Source organism: Antechinus flavipes, chromosome 2 (assembly GCF_016432865.1).
Source record: "Antechinus flavipes isolate AdamAnt ecotype Samford, QLD, Australia chromosome 2, AdamAnt_v2, whole genome shotgun sequence".
Lineage (NCBI taxonomy): Eukaryota > Metazoa > Chordata > Mammalia > Dasyuromorphia > Dasyuridae > Antechinus > Antechinus flavipes.
This window is the reverse complement of record NC_067399.1, coordinates 208,145,897-208,161,272: the sequence shown is the minus strand read 5'-3', so window position 1 is coordinate 208,161,272 and position 15,376 is coordinate 208,145,897. Positions and strand designations below refer to the sequence as shown.

Genomic DNA, 15,376 nt, shown 5'->3' with positions numbered 1-15,376 from the left:
ATGCTAAGGTCTTATCTATTTTTTAAAATGTTTTCTTTTAATATTCAACTGCAGGAGAATTACTTATCAGGGAGGAAAGTAATTTAAGGGGAGGTTAAGAGTACACATTACATAGTAGGCATTTAATAAATTTAATAAATGTTATGGAATCAATAGATGAATGCATGAATAAAAGTTACAGGAAAGGAGCATATGATCCTAACATTTGGAACAGACTTTAGAGATCATTTAGTTTAACCTCTTTATTTTACAAATATGGAAACTGAGGCCCAGAGGAAGGAAATGATTACCCAAAGTCACAAATACTCAAACTAAGCAAGAATTCTCAAACTCCAAAGTCCAATGTCTATTTTATAAATTATTTTTAAGGGAAAAAAATCATTTTAAAAGCAAAGAAGGGACCGAAGATGCTTCTTGTATTCACTTAAGCCCAAAGGTGTAGGATTAACAAAGAGGGTTCTACCTCAACTATGAAACTGCTAAGAAAATAACATGTGAATACAATGGAATATTATTTCACATAAAAACTGATAATATAAAATTCAGAGAAATAAGGGGAAATCTGTATGAACTTATATTGAGCAAAATATGCAAAACTAAGAAAACATATGCTCCTAAAAATATAAATAAAAAGATGGTTCAAAAGATGTCAAATTCCAAGTAATAAGAAAACCAATGAAGGTCCTAGAGAACAGATAATAAAATGGATCTTCTTCTTCATGGCAGAATAAAAAGGGAACAAGAAGAAAGTTTATTATATACACTGTCAGATAAGATCATTATATCAGATATTTTTGCTTAATTGTTTTTCCTTGTCCCACAGAAGGCTTCATTCGGGAACGGAGGATTTAAATGGACTGACTTGTAAAAACAAGAGGCATCAATAAAATGTGTTTTTAAGAAAATAAAGGATATCCCTTATACTTTATTTTTATTAAAGAAGGCCAAAGAAGCAGGATAGTGGAGCCATTACATTTCCTTTCCTACCAATAACCACAACTTTGATAAAAAGCTATACCAGGGTCAAGTATCTATCTCTAATACACAGATACTATAACATAGTGGAATCTACAAGCTTTATCCCCCAATATCCAAATTAGAGCAACCTGGAAGAAAGAAAAAAAGCTAAGTTAAACTGACACCATGAAAAATGACAGGAGGAGAGTCAACATTGGCAAAACTTATCCTTATCTCACTTGACTTGACTTGATGTCAAACCCTATCTGCTCTAAGCATAAATTTTAGAGCATTTTTTTGAAAGCAGAATCATTGGCCATAAACAGCATCAGAAAGAGTTGCATTACAAATTTACAAGACATGTAGTTAGGCAAAAGCATGGCATTATTTAATCAGATCATATTTCATTTTCTGATGACTAACTTGGAAATTATTTTGATGCTGCTTGATGTCCAATAAAAGACTGATTTCTGATCCAATTTTCATCTCAAACCCCTTGAAATATGGTACTAATTAAACAATTTTTTTTCCAAAAGAAAACAGAGAATCTAAGTATTTCATCTATACCTCTGATTTAATAGTAGTATTCTGATTTGAGATCTAAATATGCTCCCAAAAGGTTTGGGTAACAATTCAGTTTTAAAAGAGAATTGTTTGTATTTATAATTTTTTTAAAAGATTAGTTTCACCTAAGTTGGAAGTACAGGATCTATTTAAGAAGCCTACTTCCACTAATGATCAGCACGAGATCTTTGACCTGTTCCTTTTTCCAATCTGAGTCAGTTTTCCCTTTCTTAGACAACCTAGTAAGTCCCTGATCCCAGGGGTTCTCCATATCAATGCCAAATATAGTACAGACATCTGATTGGTACAACTCATTGCACCTTAGAACTTCTAATCAAGAAATCTGATCTACTTTTTCTAGCTTCTTAATTTGGAGCTCGACTCCTCCATTTCTATGAGGATCTTCCTGTAAAACCCCCACAAATTCTAGCTTAACAATTTCCCTCTGCTAGTAGTCTGGGAAACCAAACAACTAAGATTATTAGAATTACATCTAAAGAGAGATCATATAGTTCAGTGAATGTTTTATCTATAGACATCATAACATCTTATGTGACTGCTCTAAAGTCTTTCTCTTTGCGTGGAAGGGTCAGTATATTTCTTGTTTCTTGGCTCTTGGATTTTATTTTAATCATTCTCAGTGGCTAGCACAGTCCAATGCATAGCATAGGTACTTGACATGATGAATGGTTAACTGACCATCAGTCTTATATATTATCTGTGACACTTTCAATATATCACTTCAATCCTCTATGTCTCAATTTCCTCATCTATAAAAAATATAAGGGGTAAGTTAGGTGACACAGAATACCAGTCCTGAAGTCAGAAGGACCTGAGTTCAAATCTGATCTCAGACACTTAACACATCCTAACTGTGTGACCCTGGGCAAGTCATTTGACCCCCAATTGCCTCAGGGGGGGGAAAATTATAAGGGCTGAACACAGATACCTAAGATGCCTTCTGCATCCAAAGCTTAGGATCCCATGAAAAACATATCAGTTGCTATTCTTAAACATAATTGCATTTTCTTTAATTTCTTGCACCACACTTCTCACAAATAGTCATTCTCATCTAGTAACACATTTTTCTAACTATTTTTATACATTCCAGACACAACTACAACTAAGAAGCAGAGGTGTCTGCAGTATTATGAGAATCACAACCAAATTAGGTTATCGTTATTTGAATAAGAATTGAAAAAAGCAGCAGAATTGGAATTTTTCAAAATATTCAGAAATCTAATAAAGGAACAAGCATCCATATAGTTTCTTACATGGTGAAACATTATATATGTATACTCACTAATCCTCTAGGTCTAAATTCTATATGTATTCTTACCTTTTCTCAGAGAAGGAAACTATAATAAGAACCCAAAGGGAAGCTTGAGTCAACATACCTCAGTAAATTGCTGTAATAAAACAGATGGCAAAAAATCCGGTGGTTGTAAGACAACAGGAGGGCCAGTCCAATTGCTCTGAACAAAGAGTTGTAAGCTGCTCACTCCAAGCAGAAATATCATTTGTTGTCTGCAAAGGAGAGAGTGAAAAACATAAACACGAAGCCCTTTTAAGGGCAAAGTCACAGGTATGTATGGTCTGATCTTGACTTCAGAAAGACTGAGCATATGTAGGATTCAAAACAGTGCTGAAGCAAACTAATCCATCTCAATGATAAAGTACCACAGAAACATTGTGATTTGAACTTTGAACATTGAACTTGAAGTAGTGAAACTAAAAAAAATCATAGAATTAGAGTTCAAATCCTAACTCTTCAGATTATACCTATGTGACTGTCACTTAATTTCTATGAACCTCAGTTTCCTCATCTGCAAAATTAGGAGTCTAGACCAGATGACTTTCAAGGGTTATTACAATTCTAGAGTCATGATCTTGCGAACCTATGTCCTTTTCTAATTTCATCAGTTCTCACATTTTCTGAAGATATATGAATAAGAATCTGAACCCAGAAAAAAAAAAAAACCTTAGATAAAAAACTTTATTGAGATCATTTTCCTAAGGAAATGCTGCACTCATTCTCATGCTATGTCATTCATATAAATATTTGTGAGGAATAAAAAAAAAAAAAAAATACTGTCCTCTAAAATATCCTTGAACTAAGAGGCTGGAAAGAAGATAACCTTTCTCTCTAGAACTACAAAGTCCAAATCAGTAATGCTTTCAAAACATTTTAACAAACATCTACTACGTGCACATTATGTGCAAGGCATTATGTTGGGGATAAACCCAAACAATACCAGCCTTCAAAAAAACTTCATTTTAAAGGAAATAAACTATAAGGGAAGGAAGATGTACATAAATAAATAATCACAAAATATATTTAAAATGGTGAGAACAAGGAAATCAGATAAGTCTCCAAAAGGGAGGTGGCTGGCAATTGAAAAGAACCTTGTAGAAAGCTAGAGTCTAAGAAGAGGAAACTAAGGAGAAAATAGACCAAGCTTGGAAGAGAAATGCATGGAAGTGGCAGAAAAAATGTTAAAGCCTAGGAAACAGTCAATAATTTAATTTGTCTGGAATGCATGTCAGGAGGTAACATGAAGTAATTTAAGAATTAAGAAGCTGGAGCTTGATTATGAATCCTATATTGGTTAAAAACATAATTTATCCATTGCAAACTGGTTTATTCTAACTCTTGGTAAAAGTAATCTACATTTAATTATAGCAAAATGAGTCAAAAGCTGTATCCTCACTACCAGAACAGCAGCTGCCCATACTGGGAAAATTCAAGGGACAAGAAATAATAATCTGGATATAGGACATTTATGGGAAAAAATACCTAGTGTAGCAACAATATACATCTGAGCATGGAAGAAAAAACTTCAAGAGAATATCATGGGTGAAATATATCTTTGTTCAGAAGAAAGAAGAGGACTATGGAAAGTAGGAGCAGCAGCAGATCATGGTATATACATCAAAGAAGTGAGCTAGAAAATGAGGGAGTCTCTGCTGGAAAACTGATCTCTGGGAACATTTATGCTCCATCAATTGGCTCTAAAAAATAATTACTTTTGATTTATAAAAAATCATTAAGGAAACTAGGTACAGGATAATAGAGCACCAACATGATTAATTTTTTAAAAATGCAACTAAAGGAACCAAAGCCTTTCCTTAATGTGTTATAGAATCTGTTTCACAGTACAAAGAAAGGAAAAACAAAGCTGACATTAAAAACCATATACTTGAAGGCTCGGTTCTGGGACACCAAAAATCTTATACTGAACCAATGTAGCAAAACAAAACAAAATCTAGGTCAGATGTTGCAGAAATTTCAAAGTCAGATTATTAGGCAGAACTCAGTTACTCAAGTAAAATAATGAAGAATGAGATTAATGTTAACAATTTTTTAAACAGATTAACTACAACTTTGTTTCCACTATGACAACTTCAGTTAAAAAAAAAAAATCCTACCTTTCAGTTTCATACAAATCTGAACAGTCCAGGAATGAAAGAATCTGATTTTCCAAGTAGCTGTCAATCTTCTCCTCTTTCAAAATAGATGCAGTAAAAATGTTTTGGGTAACTGTATTTAGAAAAATAGCTTCATAGTTCCCTTCTAACATCAACTGTAAAAAGGATCCACTATCTGCAATTCAAAAAAAATAATTAAATAAGCTAAAACAAATAATGTGGTAATCTGACATTTTTTTAAAAATCAGAAAAACAAAAAAGCTGTATTACATGTGTGCTCATTAGCCGTAAAATAATGGGTATCATCCTGGGCTATATTTCCTGGAGTAACACGGTCACTGCTACTACCACCACCACATCATAGCTACCATGAATTGCCAATTAGATATTAAAGTCTAAATACTTTTTATTACATTAAAAAAAAAGGGACACATTTCATGTAATTTTTCTTTAAGTCTACCTCAAAATCATAAACTTTACAAATAAACACAGTCCTCCACAGTGTGTTCTTCAGCTATCTTCATGGCCCCTGGAACAACCTATTCTCATCTGCTCACTCCTGGCAGGGGAAAGTCTTGGGTAGACATCCCCGATGTCTTTTAATGGCTTTTGAGATCTGTGGGTTACCCTCAGTCTAGGTGAGCCCATCTGCCAAGACAGTTTTACCAGAGTGTGGCTACTGCACAAGCTACAGCTTCATGAATCAGAGTTGGGTGACTTGTGGATACCAAAATAAATGAGCAGCCCTTAAAAAAAAAAGTCTTGACATCAGAGAAGACTCCAGAGGAGGCACCTGAGCTGAATCTTTACAGAATACAAGAATTTTTCAAGAAAGAGATGAACAGTATATTCCAAGGATGGAAGACATTTATATACATAAAAACACATACTCAGTTCAGAAAAAAAAAAAAAAAAGTATTATGATTTTGCTGGAACAATTAACCAGGAGAGCAATATGGAACAAATATGGAAAGTCAGAGCAAAATCAGATTAGGGAAGGTCTTAACTACCAAACTAAGAAAACATAATTTGAACTTGGTCCCTGCTAACTCCAAATCCAGCATTTTTCAACAACATACTAATCCAATTGTGAGTGTACTCATACATATATACAATTATTTAAGAAAACCATGATGAACACAAGAGCTATTTTCTACTCTGATGACAAAGAAATAACATTCTATGTTGAACCTCTAACCTTTTTTTTTCCCCTCCAGATACTGGTCAATGACAATAGTTTGAAAGTATGCTTTCAAAATTCAAAACAGTATCTATCATTCAGTTATGATAACTGTGGATTAAGAAATAGGACATTCAATGGATATCACAGGTATTTGCTATGTAATTCTTGGATTACTTTTAGATCTGTAACTATTTTCCTATCTGAAAGTGAAGTTAATTTTAATATTCTTCTAAAGTTTAAGTACCATAATTTTATCCAACTAACAGCCAAAATAATAATAATAATAATGCAAGATTGTAATTTATATCATTCCTACTTCTAAAGAAATAGACTTGGAATTATAGGACCTAAACTCAAATATTCATTTTGATACTACCTAGCTCTGGCACCATAAAATGAGGATAAAAATTCCTATAATCCCTTCTTAAGAAGAGAGTTATGAGGATCAAATGGCAAAGTTTATAAAATGCTAAACTTTAAATTCATAATGAATAGAAAAGAACACTGGGCCTGGAGTCAGAATGATTCCTTTTCCTAAGGTCAGATATTTCCTAACTATGTGACCCAGGACAAGTCTCTTAATCCTTTTAGCCTCAGTTATTTCATCTGTAAAATGACCTGGAGAAAGAAAGGAGGGAGGAAGGAAGAGAGAGAGAGAGAGAGAGAGACACAGACACCCTTTTGGTCTGATTTTCCTTGTACAACATGACAAATAAGGAAATCAGATTGTCTTGGGGAAGGTGGGGAAGTAAAGAAGGGAGAAAATTTTGTAACAAAGTCTTACAAAAAATTAATGTTGAAAACTATCATGTATATTTGGAAAAATAAAATACTATTGAAAAGAAAAAAATATAAACACTGAGTAAACACACACACACACACACACACACACACACACAGAGTAAACTCTGAGTTGTCAGAGAAATAATAGCCTCCTTGATGGAGAGAGGAAAGCCAGATTTTAACCAAGGTGAACAGACTGGAAAAGTACTTGTAAAAAAGTTAAGGAGCATGGAGAAATTTATTCCCAATTTAATGAGGTCCACTAAAAGGCTTTGTAAAGAAGTAGACTAAAGCACAAACCCACAAAAAGTTAGAGTTCAATTAGAAAGGAGTATAGGGACAAGAGAAACTAGCAGGGGAAAGAGAAGGCAATAATAATAACAGATAAAGGAAATAGGATCCCGAAAGGTAATATTGAGTGATTTGACAAGGAATGAGAGCATAGAGTTCAGTAGGCTGAGTTTTATTATAAAACTAATTAGTAAACTCATTAGCCCCAAAGATCTATTTAGAATGTAACTGCAGGATCTTGCAAAAATTACTTCTTAGGAACCAATTCGTTCCTAAAAACTCAAGATAAGTTCACAAAAACTTGAAATAGGCCTCTGTCAAGAAAATGGCTTGTCTCATGTCACAAAATTATAAAGCATCAGAAATGAAATTAAGGAAAGTCACGAACATAAGTTCATATAGCTAAAGGGCATTAAAAAAGCATATGAATTATAAAATGCCACATAAATGTATTGTTGTTTAAGATTTGCAAAGAGATTTATATGAATTATACCTTTTCATCCTTATTAAAACCCACAGAAATAGGAACTATAGTTCTTAATGTTCCGATTTTAAAAATAAGTAAACTGAGGCTCAAGGAGGTTAAGTGACATATACAATCACAGTTAATGGTCACAGGAAGGATTTGATCCTCTGTGATTCCCCCCATACCATTCTCTTTTTCTGTCGCTGCAGGAGACACATAAGTAAAATATAACCTCTAAACTCAAAGATTTTATAAAATACCAAAGAGAATAAGGCAAGTTCATAAATTAATAATAATAAAATTAGCATTTAGGCAATGCTTTAACATTTGCAAAGTACTTCACATATACAGATTGTTGGAATACATAGGAGCACCTGACAATGGCTGCTGGAGATCCAATCCAGAATGAATCTCCTCTTGTGAGAGGATGATACAAGGAGACTGAGAGGCAGTTGCTGTTTTCTGACCTCTCTCCTCTTCCCTCTGCCTCCAATTTATCTCATTCCCAGAAGGCAACACCTGTGTCAACAAAAGCTGCCTTGCAATTTCTTCAGATATTATTATCCACAGCTATGGAAGCTCTGGGAGAATTGATCTGTCCTTCACACACATGACCTATATAAATTATCTATGTAACATGCAGGTGGCATTTGTAACATGTGTAGCTATTATGTGTGACTTGGGGAGAAAATATTGTAACATATAATCTTTGATAACAGGAAGAGCTGAGTTTTATTATAAAACTAATTAGTAAACTCATTAGCCCCAAAGATCTATTTAGAATGTAACTGCAGGATCTTGCAAAAATTAGAGGTACAAACACTCTTAGAACAGCTCTGAGGAAAGGGATATATCTATTATTCCTAGCTAAGAGGACTCTCAAGGTGCTAATTCATAGAAACACAGATTGTTACAAATGGAATTTCAGTACTGGAAGGGACTTCAAGGACTATGTAGACTGACATCTATATCTAACCAAAATGCACTCTACCACTTACTCTCAAAGTGGCCATTTTTCCTCACATACACCCTCCACTTTCCCAGAGAATAACACTTCATTTTTGGATAACTCGTTTTCTTGACATTACACCAAAATTGGCTTCTTAGTAACTTTCACTTATTATTCCTAGTCCTGTCCTTTGAGGTAAAAGAAAACAAATCTACTCCTTGCTGATAAAGTTTTCCAATTCACAAAGAAAACTACCATATCTCTACTTTCCCCCTCAAAACTCTCTCACATGCCACGCCAATACATACTTTTCTCTTTTCTAGATTAAACAATTTCATCAACCCATATAGACCAAATTCCAGGTCCTACAATAGCCTTATTGCCTTACTATGGATACTCTCCAAAGTTTTTGAGAACCTTAAGACTATCTATTACAATCTTCCCAAATTATGGATAAGAGAGACCTTGAAGAAAGGATAGGATTTTCAGGGAAAAATTATTGGAAAGGAATTTCTGAAACAGGAAATAAACATGAACAAAATCTTGGAAAAAAAGGAAGAAAAACCAAGCATAATAAAGATGCCATGGATAGTGCAGTTCATCTCAAACAGATGCTTTGTGTATAAGACTGAAAAATAAGAATTAGAAAGACAAGTTGAGGAATATATCAATGGGATCCTTGAATACCACCCTACAGACTACAAAATTTAAATTTATAAGCAATAAGAGTCATTGAATGCTTTTGAACAGATGTGCATTATGGAGATTAATTTCACAATGTTTGCTGGGGACTAGAACAAAGAACACAGGATTTAGAGCTGAAAGAGATCTTACTAGTTATTTAGTCCAACCCTATAATTGTATATGCCAGGGAAAATAACTTGTGTAAAGTAAAAAAGTTAGTCTGCCTAAGTCATTCAGGCTTGAAACCTAGGTGTCAACCTCAACTCCTTAGTCTCCTTATGTACTCAACTCCTTAAATGCTGCTGAGGTCATGGATTTTACCTTTAATATATCTTTCTCATGTGCCTCATTCTCTCCTCTGACACTGTCACCACTGCAGTACAGGTACTCATTTCCTCATGTCTAGATTACTGCAATAACCTATTGGCTGGTCTTGCTCCAGAAATCTCTCCCTGCTCCCATCCATCCTTTACTCAGCAGCCAAAGTGATCTTTCTAAAGTAGCATAATTTTGTTTAACTGTAGGAAGGAAGGAGGAAAGGAGGGAAAGAAGGAAAGAAAGAAGAAGGGAGGGAGGGAAGAGGAAGGGAAGGAAAGAGAGAAGGAGGGAGGGAGGGAAGAGGGAAGGAAGGAGGGAGGGAAGGAAAGAGAGGAAGGAGGGAGGCAGGGAGGAAAAAAGGAAAGGAGGGAGGGAGGGAGGAAGGAAGGTTTTATTAAGTACCTATTGTGTGTCAAGCACTAGGTTAAGCCCTTTACAAATATTATGTTATTTGATCCTCACAACAACCCTGGAAATTTCCTGGTCTTATTGTCCCCATTTTTTAGTTGAGAAAGGATTCACATAAAAGGTAGAGTCAGAGACCACATGTGAACTACAGTCTTCCTAATTACAGGCCCAGCATTTTAACTAGATGACTACTGTATGTAGTGTCTCCTTATAATCTCTGGTATCAAATAAAATCCTCTGATATTCAAAGCCCTTCCTAATCTGCCCCGTTCCATACCTAGCCATTCTTCTCATGTTTTTTACACCCCAGCCTGCCTCTACTGCCTCCAACCAAATACTCTCTATCCAATTGAAAGGTGTTCCTCAAACACAATACTCCACACATTTTCACTGAAATGCATTTCCTTTTAATCTCCATCTACTTTCTCAGCATCCAAGTCCCAGCTAGAATCGCACTTTTCTTGGTCCCCTTAATTCTACTGCCTTATCCCACAAAAAGCTTATTTTGCCTTTGTAGCCCCAGTGTTTAGCACATATCTAGAATATAGTAGGCACTTAATATATGCTTAGTTACTGATAGCAAATCAAAGTGCATATTTTAAAAATATGTCACAGACAGGACTAAGTTAGATCTTCCCTAACTTCAAGTCTATGACATAATTTTCCTCCTCCCCTTGATCCTTTTAAAACTATCTTTTTCACTCCACACTCAGCCCTAATTTTCTTGAAAGTTGGATATCTCAACAATCATTACACAATCATCATTTCAAACCCATCATTCTATTGAAGCTGTTTTAAGTCACTAATGATCTCCTAGTCATCCAATCCAATTATCTTTTGTTTTTGTCCATATTTCTCAATAATTTTTGAAACTACTAACTGCTCCTCAAATTTTGGATATCTTCCTATTGCAAAAAAATTAAAAACGCCCTTGTCTTTCTCCCAAAATTTGGTATCTCTGAACTTCACCATTACTACTCATGACACTACCATTTACTCTATCTCTTATATCAGTTATATGAAAGTTGAGGAATTGGGAAAAGAATCCATTAGCAAATTCCATAAATTCCATCTCTGTAACACCCATTATATCAATCCTCTCTAGTCTCACAAAAATTACTCTAGTTTAAGTTCTCCTTACCACTCACTTGGATTATTTCAATAGACTCCCGAGCCAGAAACTATTTATCAAGTGTTTAATAAGGACCAAGCACTGTGCTAAGAACTAGAAAGGGCAAAAACAGCTTCCTTGCCTCAAGAAGCTCACATTCTACTGGGAGAGACAATATACAAACAACTATATATGGGAATCTCAAAGGGAAGGTTCTAGGAGTTGGCGGTGAGGAGGGAGTGTACCAACAAAGGCCACTTAGAGAAGGTTGGAATAAGGCTGAGTCTTAAAGGAAGCCAGATGGTAGAGGTAAGGAGGAAGAATATTTCAGACAAGGAGTGAAAAGCAGCAGTGGAAAAGGATAAAATTCAGAGGATATATTGTCCTTATTGACTCCTTAAAAAATATTCCCACCCCATCTAAGTAAAGCTCAGTCCTTTAAACCTAGCATTGAGACATCCCAAAATCTAATACCAGCCTTCCACATATTACCGCCCTCCATGCCACAGGCAATATGGACTACCCAGACCCTGAAAGATTATTCATGTTCCCCAAACCTAAAAGGTCCCTTCTTTTGCTCTTTACCTGCTAAATTCCTATTCTTTTAAACCCAAACTCAAATGACACCATCTCCATGGTCTTCCATGAAGACCTTCCTATACTCAAAACTAGTCACTGATCTCTCTCAACCTTCACAAAGCGATGTTTTGCAACTCATTAAGCATTATTAGTTATATTTTTCTTTGCTTATTTGTCTATTTTTAAATTTCATTAAAGCAGCAAGTGTCTCTGATCTTAACTTTCTATCTACCCAAGTACCTACCATACAGCTCTGCACTCCGTAACTGCCTGATTAATGCCGGATGAATGAATGAATAAATGACTCAAGACACTTTGAAAATAGAATATAGTGAACTGCAAGCAATTAACGAGTACCAGAAGTAACATGTAAGAAGTGCCAGGTAACATGTAAGTACCAAATAACATATATCAGAAGTTCTGCTAGGCAGTGTGGATACCTAACAGTGCCTAGTATACATAATCTGCCCTTAAAATGCTGATTAATTCAATCAAAACATACCCATTCCTTCAACCAATATTCAAAGAGACAATCAGTACTCAATTTAAGCAATCCATGCAGGAAAAATACGAAATGCACAAATTCTGATTGCTCGCTTGCCTGAAATATGTATTTCAATATCCTCTTACTTTGATTCAATGTCAAAGTCTTTCCACTCTCTAATCCAACCTCTATTCCCAATGCTGAGCATGTCATTTCCTTGTTCCAAGGGTTTCAATGGCTCCCCACTATCTCCAGGTTCAAATGAAAACTCCAGGTCACTAGAATTCACTAAGTAGAGGGAGTGACACAGTTAGACCCGAGCTTCAGGAAAATCAGTTCGGCAGGTGAAGCATGGCTTCGAGTCAGGGAAATCAATGGCTGGTCCATAAACGGGTGATGCAGACATGTTTGTCAACAATAGCTGGGACGAGAGGTGAGGAAGATCAAAATGAAGCTACGTGAATGGAGGAGGGAGTGTCCACTAGAAACGTGGTGTTTGCGACGTCGGGGTTGGTCACCCCCGAGGCAGCCCGCGCATCCGACCCTGGGACAGGGGAGCAAGGCGTCCTCGGGGCCAGCGAGCCCTTCCTCTCACCTGCGCCGGCTTCCTCCACCTGTTTCCACTGCTGTTGCTCCACGTGGGTGGGGAAGCCCCTCAGCACCGCCAGCTCCGGGGGCCACATGGCAGCGCCAGAGCCAGGCACCAAGAGGGGCTCTACGGGTGCTGCTCCGGGCAACTGACCCAAGGGCGCCCGGACTCTTAACTCAGCCTGTTCAACTTTGTGGCCGCCGCACTAAGCCCGGCGAGCTACTATTCCATGTGCTAAAACTGGTCACAGGAAGCGTCCATGACAGTGCCTCGCAGCACTCTGGGAAAAATAAAATGACTAAAGGAGCATTTCCCCTTCCGCTTAGGAGGCGGCGGCTTCAATCTGACTACAGAGCATGCCCAGAACATGGGCCCCTCCTCCTCAGGGATAAAACTACCTATGGATTCTCCCTTGCTGAAATAAACTAACTCTGGTCGGAGGGGGAAGGGATAGAACTTGAAAGTGGATGGTGGGGGCTCCTGGTGGGGGCGCTAGAAGGGACAAAGAAAAGAAAAGAGAAAGGGAAAGGAGATGATGGACAGTACTTGTGCGCGCTCACACAGCCTGTTCCTTATAGTTACTAACTGGTAACTTGCAATGTCGTGTAGAGTGGAGGACTCTACACAAAATGCCTTCCTCTTGTTCATTTGTGTCCAATTCTTCATGATTCGGTTTGGGAGGTTTTCTTGGCAAAGATACCGGAGTGGTTTACTATTTCCTTCTCCAATTCATTTCACAGATTGAGGAACTGAGACAAATAGGGTCCCACAGATAGTAAATGTCTGAGGATGTATTTCAACTCAGATCTTCCTGACTCCAGATGGTTCTGGCACTTGCGCCTAACGGGATATGAACAAAAATACGTAATATTTATTTGTATTTATAGAATTGCCTTGATTTTAGCACTAAGACTGTGAGATAGGTGTGTCAACCTGAACTCAAGAGAAAATGGCCAATTTAGCAAAATGGAGTTCTTTAATTAGAGGAAATGAGTCCCAGATTAGGTGCCACATAATAAGTGTTTCTGTATCCTCGGAGTGGGCTGGGAACAGGGTTTAAATTAAGTACCAAGGTAGAGGGAATGGCCAAGCTACCAAGATTTACAAAATAATTAGAGAGTGGCAGGAGTACTGTCTGGTCCAGCCCCAAGCAATTCATTGGCCTGGAAACTGAAAAAGGTCAACTTCAATCAGTTTGTAGTCAATTGTGTCAAGTACAATTATTATTCCCATTTTGCAATCCTTTGCTAGGAGCCCTTTAAAGACTGGGGCAAAATGTAGGTGGTCTTACTTTCTAAATACTTTAAAACAAAATAGCTATATTAAAATTACCCTGTAATAATAAACAGACCAATAGAACAGAATAGAGTCAGAAAAAGAACCCAACATAAACATTTTGCTCTTTGAATAATCTGTGGGGAGAAATAAGGAAAGATTAATCAATATTCTTGGAGAAACTTCCTGGGAATGTCATGAAAAATAAATTCAGATCCTCATTTCAGTACCTGATTTCCCCAGTTTCCTCATCTATAAAATGAGATGGAGAAGGAAAAGAAAACCACAAATGGAGTAGAGTCACACAACTGAAAATTGACATATTTAAGCATTTTTAAAAGCTATATGAAAAAAAGAGAAAAAAATGGTCTTGAAGAGGACACCCTGAAACTCTGAAAATCCTTAAAGGAGAAAATCTCCTTCAACTTTGCCTCAATAAGGGACCCTGTCCCAAGTCCTTTTTCCCTTAAATGAATTTAAGTTTTGACTGCTTGAAGGGAAAATGAAGAAGGGACCCAGAAACTCTGAAAATCCTTAAAGGAGAAAATGTCCTTCAATTCTGCCTCAGGGAGGGACTCTGCCCTGAAAAAAACAGTTTCATCCTTGTTATCTGGGTAGGGTCAGCTCAGTCCTGAAACTCATTGAATTCAATTCAAATTCCAGCTCAAGCTGAAATCCAGCTAGGAGCCAACTTGGGACTCCACCCATAGGCTCCCTTCAGTTTGTAGCCAAAGCTCTCATTATAAAAAGAACCAAACTGAAACCCCATCTTTGTTGAGGTTCCAAATATAGCGGCTCCATGCTTGGCATGTCAAGGGCCTCTGTCCACTGGAATACTCTTTCTAGTGCCATCCTCTCTTTACCCTCACCTATTTCCCTAACCAGATTTTATGCCTCTCTATCAGGATTTCTAATCTTACTTCCAATCCCCATAATAAACCCTTTTATCAATCTAGGTTTTCAGGTCTGTAAATTCCTTTACAGAGAACCTCTGTGCCACCAGAAGGGAGTCCCCAAAACTCCCTACCCTTGCACTGAATCCCAAGGGATTGCAGGGGAGCCAAACCTCTCCATTTGGTTCCCTGAACCCCGAACCTGCCACTAGACCTTATTATTTAACTCCCTGACCACCAGAAACCCTAATCTCATTTTAGTTCCCTAAATCTAAACCTCATTAGTCTCAATTATGAAGGAAAGATAAATATTGAATAAAGAGAAGAAATTGTTTAAAAATTAGAGATTTGTTAGGCTACATAAAAATAAAGAATGCAAAATAAACAACTTAAAAATAAGATTAGAAAATGTA

General features: G+C 36.6%; 1 protein-coding gene across 2 annotated transcripts in view; it reads right to left on the bottom strand.

Moving 5' to 3' along the window:
- TTC27 (tetratricopeptide repeat domain 27) overlaps positions 1-13,058 on the bottom strand; it is a 206,607-nt gene extending 193,549 nt beyond the window's left edge. For both annotated transcript variants that reach the window (XM_051976129.1, XM_051976130.1), the window contains exons 1-3: positions 12,802-13,058; positions 4,951-5,125; positions 2,919-3,048 (exon numbers count right to left, since the gene is read on the bottom strand). In XM_051976129.1, the coding sequence (XP_051832089.1) occupies positions 2,919-3,048; positions 4,951-5,125; positions 12,802-12,889 (393 nt within the window). In that variant the 5' untranslated portion in view covers positions 12,890-13,058. The remainder of the gene's footprint in view (positions 1-2,918; positions 3,049-4,950; positions 5,126-12,801) is intronic.
- Between the last annotated feature and the right edge of the window lie 2,318 nt (positions 13,059-15,376).